This window comes from Sorghum bicolor, chromosome 4 (genome assembly GCF_000003195.3).
Source record: "Sorghum bicolor cultivar BTx623 chromosome 4, Sorghum_bicolor_NCBIv3, whole genome shotgun sequence".
Taxonomy (NCBI): Eukaryota; Viridiplantae; Streptophyta; class Magnoliopsida; order Poales; family Poaceae; genus Sorghum; species Sorghum bicolor.
The window spans coordinates 10277516-10293267 of NC_012873.2; the positions used below are offsets into that span (position 1 = coordinate 10277516).

The 15752-nt window shown below is 39.3% G+C and overlaps 1 protein-coding gene across 3 annotated transcripts; it reads right to left on the minus strand.

Moving 5' to 3' along the window:
* Window positions 1-2571, minus strand: LOC8085585. 3 transcript variants are annotated; one of them, XM_021458786.1, is made up of 4 exons: window positions 2526-2571; window positions 2217-2414; window positions 617-845; window positions 1-513 (listed from the first exon to the last, which is right to left on the minus strand). In XM_021458786.1, the coding sequence occupies exons 2-3, from the start codon at window positions 2373-2375 to the stop codon at window positions 618-620; spliced, it is 387 nt and encodes a 128-aa protein (XP_021314461.1). In that variant the 5' UTR covers window positions 2376-2414; window positions 2526-2571; the 3' UTR covers window positions 1-513; window position 617. The 3 variants fall into 3 exon arrangements, with proteins under 3 accessions (XP_021314461.1, XP_021314459.1, XP_021314460.1); XM_021458784.1 differs by having other exon boundaries at window positions 1-845; XM_021458785.1 differs by having other exon boundaries at window positions 1-845; window positions 2217-2379; window positions 2526-2560.

A 15752-nucleotide genomic window follows, 5' to 3' on the forward strand; every position in this document is an offset into this window, starting at 1 on the left:
TGCACATGACCGTGACTCTATTAAACTGTGCTGTATCTTTCTTTGCATCCAGCCCCTGACACGATATTTATTTGCCAGAATTTATGAATTACAGCCGCATTTCGTTGTGTGCTACAACAATGCACGGACGATTCGTACCTGGCATCGCAAGAAAAGCTTCCTCATGTGCAGCAGCAGCATTTAACGAGATGGTACAAGTGCGTGGGGGCACCAACACCAACCCTAAAGCGTCCACTTTGCCTCTGGGCTGCATGCAAATACGCAAATGGGGGCGACTAGCCCTACACATTGATGAGAGGAGTACGCTGCACACTTCACAGCGTCAAGGATCAAGCTTTGCCAAAGATCCTGCAGCAAATGTGGCGACTATATATGCTTTGCACTTGCTGCTTATGGCAAAGGCACAGGCCTCCTGAGTTCTGGTCAAGCGTTGCAATGAAGTATCAATTGAGTAACATGCTTCCATTGCCGTGATGAAGTGCCATACGGTGTTCTTCAGTGAACCCCTTCCACCTGTACAACATATATCAAGCATGAAACCGAAAGAAGTCGCTGGGCATACCAACCTAGGCGCCCTCGATTTCCTTATGCATGATTGGAACTGAAGTAGTAGTACTTCAAATGGTAGCTTGAGCTGTTTCCTGATCCCCATTGTCCACCTGTGACTGAAAAGCTTTCTGGAGCTGCTGCTGAAGTAGCGCTCTGAACTGGCGGGCTGAAACCAGGCTCTCGCCCAGCTTTGCCTTCTTAGCAATCAGATCAGACTTCCTAGCTTCTGCCGCAGCAATCTCCGTGTTGTTTGAGTACATCGCGCTGCTCTGCAGCTCTTGCAGTGTAGATTTCAGCTGTAGCCATTACAGGAACCATCCGTTAATCAGAAGCAGATACAAATTGACAACATCAGCAGAACGGTAATTCGGCCCTGTATGAACGCACAGCTACACAAACAATGCAAAAAATAATGTAGCTGTAAGTGCTTGGTGGGATATTGAGCAATGGCTCTCTATTCATTGGCCTCAGGGCTCAGGTCTGTAGATCTTGAACTGTGTATGCCATTTGAGATAGTTCCTCGCTACTGTGCTATATTATTGCACTGCAATGCACTGCAAACCTAACAAAATGGACCAATCAACAATTTCTTAGGAGAGCAGACTCTTTATGCAAGAACAGGTTGTCTTTTAAATTCATATTAATGTTATTTGGATGCTTGTGATTGTGAAGTTATGGTTATGTGCAGACCATGGTCCATGACTCCCCATGAATAGTTTTCTTGCATCGGGCAAGTAAAATAATAGCTACTTGATAAGATAGACTGATAGATAGAGAATCCACCAAGATGTAAACAGTATATACATATACAATATACACAACTTCCATGAACAGCTATTTCTTACTACCTAGGCCTAATAGAACAAAATCACCCAGCAACGTTCCTGTTTACAAATCTAGTATCGACAATAACTTATGATCCAAGTACAACCATAAATAACAAACCCTATCCTTCTCGATATTACCATCTCACATATACAAGAGAGACATTAGAATATATCAGCCGACCATTTGACACCATAAGTTCATAACACATTCTTGTTTTTTTAGGTACATAACACATTCTTGTTTAGTGTTCATATATAATTTAGTAAGGGATAGACCCAATAAAATACAGGTTAGCCTTCATTGATAACCATGCTCTTTTTCACTGTTTGAATAGTGAAACCACACATGGACCAACACAGGCTTGTCAATAATTCAAATCCAACTCAGGAGGCAACAACCATGGCCCAAGAATTTATCACCCGCATTGATCCGGTCCATGTCAAATGCAATGAAATGGCAAGGCAACAATTTGACTAGATGGCAAGAGTTACTAGCTTCCAGCTTCCCCTGTGGTCCATTCCATCGGGCAAGCCAACAAAACTCAATCAATATTCAATAAACTACATACAGGCTACTGGCTAGTTTTGAACCGAGAAGACGGGCTACTGGCTAGTTTTGAACCGAGAAGACGGGCTACTGGCCAGATAGATCAGACCAAAGCATATTAAACACCTCTGCACCATTATTGCCGTTTGATTTGAGCATGCCCAAGCGAACAATTTACCAGTTTCACCCAGATGCCAAGCAACCAGTTGCAATTAATTAGGATAAACAAGCTAGGAACACTCTGATGAGCTCAATAGATCATAGTTTATGGATGCAAAGTATCGGGACCATACTTGAGATACCGAATCCCTCAGCCTCTGCACTTCCTCGCGAGTCTGCGCCTCGAACCGCCGCGACTCCGCCTGGAACTCCTCCATCTCCTTCCTCTTGGCCTCGTAGAAGCGGTCCCAGTCCTGCTCCCTCCTCTCGGCCTCCTCGATCTCGCCCCTCATCGAGCTGCGCGCCCGATCAGAGCATGCAGATGTTTGAATCTTAACAACCAAAAACGAAATGCCCGGTGTTTCAGGGTGTAGGAAGAGAAAGTGAGATGGGCGGATCGGATCGGATCGGATCACGGGTGGGGTGGGCTTGCCTTTGCCTACCTGAGGTCGCGGGCGACGAGGCGGCGGCGCGCGCGTGCGGCGTCGATGCCGGCGCGGGCGGCGAGGGCGCGGGAGGCGAGGTCGGCTGCGCGGCGCTCGAGGAGAAGGCGGCGGCACTCGAGCCGGCGCGTGGCGGCGAGCTTGGCGGAGAGGATGCGGAGCTTGGCGGCCTGGATCTCCTTCTCGGCCTGCGCATCGAAGGCAAGGGGAGGAAAGAGGCGCCGCGGTGAGGGCCGGGGAGTCAGGGTTTCGGAGATGAGGGGAATTCGAGATGAGGAGGGGAGCGGCGTAGGAGACGTTGAGGAGGGCGAGGCGGTGGTTGCGGGCGTCCTCCATCTGCCGGACGCGCTCCTCGAAGGCGGCGGAGAGCTCCATCGTGGCGGCCGTCAGCGGCGGGGAGCTGTGGCCTGTGGGGGATTTGGGTTTGATTGGGCGGGAAATGTTCGCGGCGTGGCCGTCTGGACAGAAACGGAAAAATTTTGCAAAATCCACTTTCGTTTATATTTGACAAAAATTGTCCAATTATGGACTAACTAGGCTCAAAAGATTCGTCTCGTCAATTTCGACCAAACTGTGCAATTAGTTTTTATTTTCATCTATATTTAATACTTCATGCATGCGTCTAAAGATTCGATGTGACGGGGAATCTGAAAAATTTTGCAAAATTTTTTGGGAACTAAACAAGGCCTAAAAAAAAGTCTATCGCCCTGTTTAGATGCACCCAAAAACCCAAAACTTTACAAGATTCCTCATCACATCGAATCTTACGACACTTGCATAAAACATTAAATATAGTAAAAAAGATAACTAATTGCATAGTTTACCTGTAAATTACGATATGAATCTTTTAAGTCTAGTTACTTCATGATTGGATAATATTTGTCAAATAAAAACGAAAGTGCTACAATGTCAAAATCCAAAAAATTTTTGAATGTAAACTAGGCCTATGTTGATTTTTTTATTTTAACAATAGTACCGTAGAAAATTACAGAACTTAGCGTTTTTTTTTTGAATCTAGAGAACTAGTGCTGTAATAGCCTAATAGGATGCTTGCAAGTATAGAAGTTGTTGGCAAGTGGATGCGCCATAGAGGTTAATGTGCAATTCAATTGTTGAAGCGCCCCTGGTAAACCAGGAACTCAAATGTGATACAATACTAGTTCTAGGAGGCTAGTAACACATTTATTACATCAGATAAGTTTAAGCGCAGTAGTCTCGGTAAGCGTGGACAATGAAGGCATGCTATAATAATAAGACACCAAAATACAACATAGGTCCAAAGGACCCAGAAACAAAAGATATCACAACCGAAGATCTGACAAGTCCCAATGCCACAGGCTTAGTTGGGTGCAGACACGACCTTACTCGAACGCCACTTCGGGATCGAAGTCCGGATCTTCCTCTGTTTAATAAAGCAAGGGTGAGTACAAAGTACTCAGCAAATCCAACCTTACCCTACGGAAGGGGTTAACAATATATATGCATATGGATAAATCAAGGATGAGGCTTAGTTTTATTTGCATAAAGCTATCTTTTTACACATGCAAGGTTTCATTTCACAAATATTGTTGTAAAAGACCTCTTTTTCCACATATGATAGTATTTCTGAAAATGGGGAGTTTGCTCACAATTTTAAGTGTTGTTGAACTCTTGTTCCCACAACACAATGGCAGTCAACCATTTATTTCCAAAATCACACTCTCTCTCATGCTTTCACTCATCCCAACCCATCTAGTTGTTGAAACCAAACCATAACCCGTCCGAGACCGCGGACACGGCTATCCAGATAGATTTACACTCTGCAGAGGTTGTACACTTTTCCCACAAGTAGGATACCATAACTTACACCGTCGTGCAAGCACAGATCCATCAAAGTCATTACCCTCCATAGCTAAGTAATGGCGCTCACCACGGGAACACTAAGGCCACATCTCATGATACCACAATAATTTACAAAGCTCTTTTCATACATTTCCACAATTTCACATACATCACTTAGTGTCCCGTTGCACACCTGCCTCCAGGTGATTGCCATACTAACTAGAGGGATTTAAACTAAGCCTTTTCCATGCAAGACGAGTGGTTGTACGATAAATGAGTTAGGCAAGATGAATCATCAACTCAGTCCTTAATCGAGACAAGGCGGATATCTTCTCGCTTAACCCCGCAAGGTATAAGCCACAACACCAGGGCATCCCCAAAAGAGATCCCATCCGCCCCATCTCCATAGTAATCTCATCTATAACTTGTTCATTAACCCTTTCATAATACCCACAATTTATTTTCACCACTCACACCTTTTACTTTTAAAATCATTATATTTGAAAAATATAGCGATGAGTATCCAGGATGAGTAACAAGTCCTAAGCATACTAAATAATAATATTTCTGTCATAGCATATTATTTGTTCCTAGGTTTGAACAAGACAATTACCGGGTAATATCAATTCAAGGATGGCTATTCAACAGGTTTTAACTAAGCAACGAAAATACTTCGTACATATATCGTACATGCAATATTTAAAACGGCTTCTACGGGTTGTGTTTAAAAATAGGATCAATATGCATCAAAGGGAATCGGTTGGACTTGCCTCCGTCGGCGTCCTCGGCAAACTCCTGCTGACAGTCCGGGTCCTCGGCGTCAAACTCGCGGTACTCGTTTCCAACGTTCTCGTTTTCCGGCTCGTTCACTCCGTCAGCTAAAATACGCGACGAACGACACAGACAACAGGCACAGATAAATAATCATATAAATTCAAATGAGCTCCAAAAATCATGAAATTAATATGGGAGGTAGATCGTGATTTTAGATGAATTTAGGAAAAAGAATTATTAAAATCAGAGTTAGCATGTGGTATTTGTAAAATGGCCGGACTTTAATCATGCGAAAAAGGCTAACGATGATTAAGAAATACATGCTTCACGAGATGAATTTTGGCTGGTAGTGCATGCATGCATGCATGTACTATTTGGTGAAGTTAATGTTTATGGCCCACGCATGCATGGTTAGAGAGAAATTAGCAGGGGTCATTAGAGCTCTTCTGTATGTCATGGTTTTATTCGTGGAGTTCTTGGCAGTGAATCGGTACAGACAAATACAAAGAAAAATACAGAAAAATACTACAGAAAGATAGAGAAGAGCAAGGAGATGCTCATGAGCTGCTCACCTCGTCTTGCGACGACAGTCGAGCTCGGCTTGTGTGTATGGCCGTATACGGTATACGCGAAGTGAGAGCGAGTGAGCGAGTGAGTGAACGTGTTTCTCGGGTGGTGAGAGTGAACACCCGAGAGTGCCTTTTTATAGGCCAGAGTGCTCAGCTCGTTGCCATTAGAATTACTACTGTAGTGCATGGCTACACAGGACGACAGGACGGTGGACGGTGCCTGCACGGTGCGTGCAAATGGACGGTGCCTAATCACCATGTCCTTGCATGCAGGTGCATGCAAATGGACGGTGCATGCTCGTCCTGCATGCATGCATGCATGAGATATATATTCGTGTAGGTGCACTGCTATGTTTTCTTACATGTAAGCTTGCTGGTACTCGCTGTTATTTATGCGCGAAAAATATGGATGGATTAGATGGAGATACTATAGAGCTCAAATTATTTTATAGTTTTTGAAATATATTTTGAAAATAATTTTTAATGCGAGTGATTTTTGAATGTGAATTTTTGGGATGTTACAATTGTTGATGCGTATATGCATACCGATAAGATGAGCCATGTAAGGTATAATAATTGGTTTATAGCTAAATAAGTGCTAATATAGAGGAGAGAAAAAGAGAAGAGAGAGAAGAGCTTGGCTCTCATACAAGTAATAAACGGATATGAAACATATATAATTGTGGGTCTAACATCAAGTGAATGTGAGAATAATTAAACAAGGGAAGGTGAGATACGGGTAGAACTAATAATTAAAAAAGTTATAGACAAATAAAAGTGTATTACTATAGTACAACTTAGCTCTTACAACTTAACTAATAGCTAAGTACTTAGCTTTATTATTAGACTTGCTCTACATAGATGCACTTTGCATATGTGTTTTTGTTGTCGATGGACCTATTGGCTTTCTACTAGTGGATTAGCCTTTTGGTGTGTCAATCCCGTAGGGGTATAAGTGCCCCTTGCAAGTCTGCGTGTATATATGTCCAACGGGTTGTGCTGGGTCGGTCTAATGTCATTCGTGTCGTGCGTATAGATTATCGGGCCGTCGTGTCTAGCAGATCGTGTCTCTACGGGCTTCGTGTCTAAACTTCGGCCTAAGATGTGTTGTGCCAGCTCATTAAGCACCCCGTGCCGTGTCGTTCCACGGTCCATCAAACTGACAATAGCTCATTTTCATCAACATTTTTACCATATTTCAGCATTTTCACCAATTATTTATCATTTTCGCCAATATAACAATTAACAATATATATATACAAGTCATAACTATACCAATATTTCATTTTCACCGGGTCGCTAACAGGTCGTGCCCGTGCCGTGTCACGTGCCTAGGTGGCGGCCCAAGCACAACCTGGTCCCTCGGGCCGGGCCAGCGCGAGCACGGTGTCCACTGTGTCGTGCCGTGCCGTGCTCGGGCCAGGCCAAATCATTAGGCCATGGGTCGGGCCACCGGGCCGTGGGCTGCATGGCCATGTATATCTGGGTGGGTGAGAACGAGCTATGTAGGCATGTAGTCTATCTGACTCCTGAGCAATGTTTCCCTAAACGTTAAACGGTAGTCGGTTACCTGCCATTTAACCATTATTCGGACTAAACAGTCCACTAAACGGGCTAAACAATCAATTTAACGGGCTAAACAGATGATTAAACGAAAACGGTGTACTACCATGTAGCGTTTACGCGGCGTTTAAATGATCTAAACGGACGTTTAATTAGGCGAACAATGCTCTTGAGAGCTTATGGATTGCTAATAGGCATATTGGTTGCTGGATACCGGTGGGCCATTACTCTCACAGATATAGACATATTGATAGCCCAATAGCCGATAGTACTGCTACATTACAATCTTTTTACACGTGGCCAAAATAGTTTTATGAAAGTTGGCAGATATAGTCTGTCTTCAATTCCATGTAACCGTTGAGCGAGTTGCTGAGCCCGCCTGTTCCATATAGCTCCGCGACCATCACCAAAGGTGTCCTACCCATCGAGATTCGAGAGAGGCCCGGCGCCACGCGCCACCAGATGAGGCCCTACCCGTGTGCCACCGCTGGGAGAGGCCTCCCCGCGCATGCCACTGGCCACAGCGCACGCTAAGGAAAAAATCTAGATTTGGTGTAACACTTTCGTTTGTATTTAATAATTATTATCTAATTATAGGCTAAATAGATTTAAAAAATTTATCTCGTAAATTATAAATAAACTGTGCAATTAGATAATTTATCTATATTTAGTGCTCTATGCATGTATGCAAAGATTCGATATGACGTGAAATCTTGAATTTTTTTAGAACTAAACAAGACCTAATTTTATATTTTAAGCCTATTCGTCTGAGCTTATCTGTCAAATTTTTCAGCCATTTAGCAATGTTTTTTTCATAATAAATCAGCGAATAATACTTTTAACTATGACTTTTCTGCCCAGCGAACAATATGATTTTCTCTTATTAATGCATTGCTTTGTTTCATTAGAAAGATTGGTGCTAATAAAGGCTTGATTTTATGTATGATCGCGTGACAATAGTTAATGAAGCTACCTTATTATTGATCTCGATATCAAGCAAGCAAAAAGAGATGGCAAAGTGAAGTACACTAGCTCTTTTAGTAGATCAATCATTTCCCATGGAGATTAAAAGGGGATTGAAGGTGAAATCAGTTCATTCCCTCGTGGATCCACTCTATAATCTCAAGGAGTTTGGTTGGATCTAAACTAATATTAAGAGTAAATACTCCTCCGTAATCATAAAAGAAGTGGTTTTCGAAAAGGTTGAAGTCAAGCATTGGTAATATAAATCATGAATAACTTTTAAACTGATGAGTTTAGAAATATGGAAACCATATGAATATATTTGTCTTGAAAAATACTTTCATAAAAAGTATACATATATCACTTTCTGATAAATATTTTTATAAAAAGAAAGAGTCAAAGTTATATTTTGAAGACTGTGTTGTTGTCTTAAACGACTTACTTTGTGAGTATGGAGAGAGTAGGTTTTCCCAGCATGATGGAATGCTTCTCGTTGATGAGGTATCAACTAGTAGGCCTGTCTTAATGGTATTTTATCATAGTTCTATGGACATTAAATATGCTAATGTGACACTGTATTAATGAAGAGAAAGATGATAAGAATTTTATAGAAGTAGAGAGAGTTTCATAAGGATGAAACTTTTCTACACTGTTTCTAAAATATAGATATGTTGAAAACTGAGTCATAAAACTTCCACCGAGGCCTTGTTTAGTTGCCTGGCAAAAACTTTTTGAGCTACTATAGCAATTTTATTTGTATGTGGCAATTATTGTTCAATTATGGACTAACTAGACTCGAAAAAATTCATTTTGCAAATTATAGGCAAACAGTGTAATTAGTTACTTTTTATCTATATTTAATGCTCTATGCATGTGCCGTAAGATTTGACGTGACAAAGAATCTTGAAAAGTTTTTAGCTTTTGAAAAAAACTGGGTATTTGGTTTGGGGTGTTAAAATTTAACAGATACTATAGCATTTTTGTTTTATTTAACAATTAATGTTCAATCATAGACTAATTAGGCTAAAAAAAATCGTCTCACAAATTATTCTCTAGTTGTGTTTTTAGTTTTATAATACTCTATGCGGATATCCAAACATTTGATATGGTAAAATGATAAAAAAAAGAAATCAAATAGGCTCTAAACAAGGCCTGAGTATGTCCATAGTATCTCTTTCTAGTGAAGAGAACGGAACGGGCTTCTGATCCCCTGAATCCAACGCAAGCCTAGGATAATAAGAACTTAGATGTGAAAATTTTTTGGATTTTTGTTACTGTAGTATTTTCGTTTATTTGTGATAAATAGACTAACTAGGGTTAAAAGATTCATTTCGTGATTTACAGGCAAACTGTGTAATTAGTTTTTGTTTTCGCCTATATTTAATGTTTCATGCATGTGCCACAAGATTCGATATGACGGAGAATCTTGAAAACTTTTTGGTTTTCGGGTGAACTAAGGCCTTGTTTAGATACACCTAAAATTCCAAAACTTTATAAAATTTTCCATCACATCGAATCTTTAGACGCATGCATGAAGCATTAAATATAGATAAAAGGAAGAACTAATTACATAGTTTATCTGTAAATCACGAGACGAATCTTTTGAATCTAGTTAGTCCATGGTTGGACAATATTTGTCAAATACAAACGATCTATTGATTTTATTAGCTATTTAATAGTGTTTTTTTTTAAAAAAAGTTTGTTTGATGCAGCTTATAAGGGCACTCCCAATGCTAAAAACTATATGTAGTTTCTATACCTATTAATTTTTATAGACACTATATATAGAAACTATGGTCCCAATGGATAGTTTCTATACAATATTTTTTTATCCAATCACATTCATTTTCTCTCTATTCTTAGCCAATCATATCACTTCATGTCTTGGATTTTGTGTAGACATGATTTCTAACTTTGACTCAGTTTCTATGATTTTTGCTCTCTCTCTTCAATAACTCTCTTGCCACATGAGCAAAATGCTTAGGTGGCACTGCAATTAATATCTATAGAAACCACAATGGTTTCTGCATTGGGAGTTCTCTAACAGCTTCATGAGCTGTTGTGAGCTATTTTTTCTCAAACATTTATTTCTAAAATAACTTTATGGGTGAAGCTATTTTTCTTCTCCTCTTACAAAAACATGAGTTGGGAAGCTGAAAAAGTAGCTTATTGCAACTCTCTCTCATTTATACATGAAGCATTTGACGAAGCTACTTATCCAACACTTTTCCAAAACAACTCATCCACACATGGAAAGTTGCTTATGAAACTATTTTCTAAAAAAAAACCTTTATAGTGAAGTTGAGTTGTGCCAACAAACTCTTAATGAACAATACTTTCAACCGTGACTTGCTAGTATACAGGCCTTGTTTAGTTCCAAAAATATTTTACAAAATGATCAAGATTTCTCGTCACATCGAATCTTGCGTCATATGCATAGAGCATTAAATATAGATAAAAAAAACCTAATGGCTCTGAGGCGGGGGCTCGGGCGAGCCGGCGTTGGCGCCCGAGCCCAAAAGGGGTTGAGCGAGGCGGAACTTGCACCCGAGGCCAAGGGGTCGGGCGAGCCGTGGCTTGCGCCCGAGGCCAAGGGGTCGGGCGAGCCGGAGCCCGCGCTCTGAGCCTTGGTGATCATGGATGGTTTGCTTTGTCTTTTGCGATTTTTATTATTCTGATTTGGGTATCCTTTTTATGGTACCCAACAAAAATGAATACTATAGCACTTTTATTTGTATTTGTTAAATATTGTCTAATTATAAACTAATTAGATTTAAAAGATTTGTCTCGTAAATTACAAATAAACTGTATAATTAGTTTTTGTTTTCGACTATATTTAATACTATATATATATATGTCGGATGAATCGATGTGACAAAAAATCTGAAAAATTTTATAAATTTTTTTAAAACTAAACAAAACCACAAGTTTGAGGAACAGAAGCTGTTAGGCTTAGGCTAGCTAAGCCTCAAAGCCGAGCATCACGGGCATCTTTGCAGCATATAAACTACACCGTGGCATGATTTGAGATTATCTATTGAATTTATTAGCTATTTAATAGTGTTTTTTTAAAAAAGATAGAGTCTGTTTGATATAGCTCATAACAGCTTCATGAGTTGTTGTGAGCTCTTTTTTGCCAAACATTTAATTCTAAAACAACTTTATGGGTGAAGCTATTTTTCTTCTCCTTTTACAAAAACATGAGTTGAGCTGAAAAAAGTAGCTTATTGCAACTCTCTCTCATTTCTGCATGAGGCAGTTGATGAAGCTATTTATCCAACACTTTTCCAAAGCCGCTCGTCCTCACATGGAAAGTTGCTTATAAAACTATTTTCTAAAAAAACATCTTTATAGTGAAATTGAACTATGCCAATAAACCCTTAATGAACAATACTTTCAACCGTGACTTGATAGTATCCAGGCCTTGTTTAGTTCCAGAAATATTTTATAAAATAATCAAGATTTCTCGTCACATCGAATATTACGTCGTATGCATGTAGCATTAAATATAGATAAAAAATCTAATTGCACAGTTCGCCTGTAATTTGCGAGACAAATCTTTTGAGCCTAGTTAATCCATGATTGGATAACAATTATACAAATACAAACGAAAGTGCTGCATTATCATTTTAAAAAAATATTCACTAAGGCCTGTTTAGTTCCAAATTTTTTTGCAAAATGTACATGGTAGTATTTTTGTTTGTATTTAACAAATATTATTTAATTATGGATTAACTATGCTCAAAAAAATTGTCTCACAAATTATAGACAAACTGTATAATTAGTTATTATTGTTATCTATATTTAATGTTATGTATATATTGTAATATTTGATGTGACGAAAAATCTGAAATTTTTTATAAGATTTTTCGGAAACTAAACAAAAACCCAAGTTCCCATTTTATCCGAGGCTGATCCAGCGGGGACGGGTGGTGGCCGTGGGTGGTCCCCAGCAGCAGCAGACCGGGCGGCCTGGGCATCCAAGGCAAGGCCGACTATCAAGCGGGCTGCGGCCTGCGGGCCTATGCCTGCGTCGGCGCGTGCGTCGGGACTGATGCCAACTGCTCCCTGTCTCACTACAAAGCAACCAGCAGCTGCTGCCTGCTGTCTTCCAGTTCCTACTGTGTCGTGTCTCGCCATCACAGGGTCCCACACCTACGCCTTGTTTAGTTTCGAAAAGTGAAAAGTTTTCGGTACTATAGCACGTTCGTTTATTTGTGATAAATATTATTCAATCATGGACTAACTAAGATTAAAAGATTCGTCTCATGATTTACAGGTAAACTGTGTAATTAGTTTTTGTTTTCATCTATATTTAATGTTTTATGCATGTGCTATAAAATTTGATGTGACGGAAAATTTTGAAAACTTTTTGGTTTTCAGGGTGAACTAAACAAGGCCGTGTACTGAAAAAAAAAATGAAACACCCTATACTGCACTAGTAGTAGTAGGATTGCTGCCAAACGGAAACGGGTGAACTAACCTATGATGAGCAAGCGCGAGTGATGTGATATTTCAGCTTACAGCCGGATATGCTGGGCTGGTCTGGGCTCAATTTTCGCGAGGCCCATATGGAGAAACCTGTGCTCTGCCAGCCCAGCTCAACAGGACATGCAGCCATAATAACTGTATTTTAAAACTCCGTTGACTTTTGAAACCGTCCAATTAGGCTATCGAGAATTTACACAAATAACTTTTCAAATTCCAAATATATTTTGAAAAAAATGTGGTACTAATAGTGTTAGAAATGCATAGAATTTTGTTTTAGCACAGAAAAAAATATGAAACATGTTTAAGTTTTTTTAAAACCATGTTTAAAACATTCTCTGGCTAGAAAAAATTCTAGCTATAAAAATGGATATCCGACCTGAAACCGCCCCGCTGTCATCCTTACTAACAGATTTGGCTGATAAGCTCAAGCGAACAATATTTATGCTGGGCTAGTTTGGACTCAATGTTCACTATAAAAATGGAAGGAATAGCTTTAGGCCTTGTTTAGTTGAAGAAAAATTTTGGCTTTGGCTATTGTAGCACTTTTGTTCGTATTTGACAATCATTGTCCAATCATTGACTAATTAGGTTCAAAAGATCTGTCTTACAAATTACAAGTAAATTATATAATTGGTTTTTGTTTTTATTTATATTTAATGTTTCATCCATGCATATATCGTTATAAAAATGGAAGGAATATTTATATTTAATGTTTCATCCATGCATATTTATATTTATATGACTAATAAACTCAAGCGAACAATGTTTATGCTGGGCTAGTTTGGGCTCAATGTTCGCTATAAAAATGGAAGGAATAGCCTTTGGACTTGTTTAGTTCGAGAAAAGTTTTGGCTTTGCCTACTGTAGCATTTTCGTTTGTATTTGAAAATTATTGTCCAATCATGGCTAACTAGGTTCAAAAATTTATCTCACAAATTACAAGTAAACTATATAATTAATTTTTATTTTTATTTATATTTAATACTCCATGCATATATGGAAGGATTCAATGTGACCGTCTTAATTTTTTTTTGCAAACTAAACCAGGCCTTAGAGCTGCTCGTGCTGGGCCATAACAAAATTGCGAGGCCCATATGGAGAAACCTGTGCTTTGCCAGCCCAGCTCAACAGGACATGCAGCCATAATTACACCTCAATCTGAAAACTGTATTTTTAAACTTCATTGACTTTTGAAACGGTCCAATTAGGCTATCGAAAATTTATGCAAATAACTTTTCAAAAATCAAAATATATTTTGGAAAAATATAGAAATAATAGTGTTAGAAATTCATAGAATTTTGTTTCAGCATAGAAAAAAGATGAAACATGTTTAAGTTTTTTTTTCTAAAATCATGTTCTATGGTCCCCCCCCCCCCCAATTTAGGCAGCATTTGGATAGTAACTGTAAAAACCAGAATTTAGTTTGGATAGTTTGAGTAATGTTCTATGGTACCCAAATTACGTGAAATATTTCAAATCTTTGCTATTTTTATTTCTAATAATGTGAAGATGTATGCTAGCTTGATAATTGATTTGTTGTTATTAATTGATACAAGGACATGAGGTGATTTTGAAGGACTATTGTTTATTGATTTAAAATGCTACTATTGAGATTATGGCCTTGTTTAGTTCACCCAAAATCAAAACTTTTCAAGATTTCCTTTCACATCGAATCTTGCAGCAAATACATGAAGCATTAAATATAGATAAAAACAAATACTAATTGCACAGTTTGCCTGTAAATCACGAGACGGATATTTTAAGCCTAGTTACTGAACCATGTCTAGAGAGTCAAAATCTAAAAACTTTTTGGACCTATGTCAAATTTGCTGGTTTTGTCAATTTCAGATATATGTTGTGTAAAATCCAAACTCAAACTCAAACTATCGAATACACAAAATTTTGGATAATACTTTTTATTGGATATAGTGGTAATATCTAATATCCGAATCTGAATTTTCAGTTACCTGGACTAGGCCTTGTTTAGTTCCAAAATTTTTTGCAAAATCGACACTGTAGCACTTTCGTTTGTATTTGACAAAAATTGTCCAATCATGAACTAACTAGGCTCAAAAGATTCGTCTCGTCAATTTCGACCAAACTGTGTAATTAGTTTTTATTTTCATCTATATTTAATACTCCATATATGTGTCTAAAGATTCGATGTGACAGGAAATCTGAAAAATTTTGCAAAACTTTTTGGAACTAAACAATGCCCTAGTCGGATGTCCGGAAGAACAAACGATCGGTTGTCATCCATTGTTTTTCTTCTTCCTCTCTCTCTCCGATGGCTCCGCTCAGCCCGACGGCCAGCGTTCTGCTCCTCCGTCGCTGCGGGCTTGCGGCGTGCGCGTCGCTGAAACATCCAAACCTTGCCGCGCTGCACGCACCCGCCCCGCATTCTCGAGGGGCGGCGCGGTGCCGACTTCCTTAGCCAGTTAGCCGTCGGTTTCCTCCCCTCCCGGCGGACCAATCCGAAAGAAACCCCACGCGCCGCTGCTCCGGCCGACCTCGTCGCCGCTTCCATCTGTTCAGGTGACCTACTACCACGCGCGGCTCTTCCCATCCCATCCCATCCCTCGGGCTCGATTTTGCTGTGCGCCCATCTCGAATAGTTGAAATGCCGAGTGGATAACTCACGTTTGTCGATTGCTACGGTCTGTTTTTGGTAACTCATGGAGGTTTTTTTTGTTGGAAATATATCTAATGCAAACCACAACCTTCGTGAAAATCTGTGTAAACTATGGCAAAAAAGTTATCTAAATTTATCAAAAAAATCACACATGTAGATGATACGATGATACACAATTGTAAAATATCTTATCCAAACTCGAATTCGTTTGTGAGATATAAAAATAACAAATTTCTAGCACTTGAAATTTGTTATTTTTATATCTCACAAACAAAGTTGAGTTTGGACAAGATATTTTACAATGTTGTGTATCATCAAATCATCTGCATGTGTGATTTATTTATGAATTTAGACAACTTTTTTGCTATGGTTTGCAAGGGTTTTCATAGAGGTTGTGGTTTGCACTAGATATGC

What these genes read in the sequence shown, in the direction of transcription:
- LOC8085585 (XM_021458786.1), bottom strand. Translation starts at nt 2,375, where the DNA reads ATGAGGGGCGAGATCGAGGAGGCCGAGAGGAGGGAGCAGGACTGGGAC. An exon ending in TGAGGGATTCGGTATCTCAA is followed by an intron (nt 846 to 2,216) that starts GTATGGTCCCGA and finishes TAATGGCTACAG; the next exon opens with CTGAAATCTACACTGCAAGA.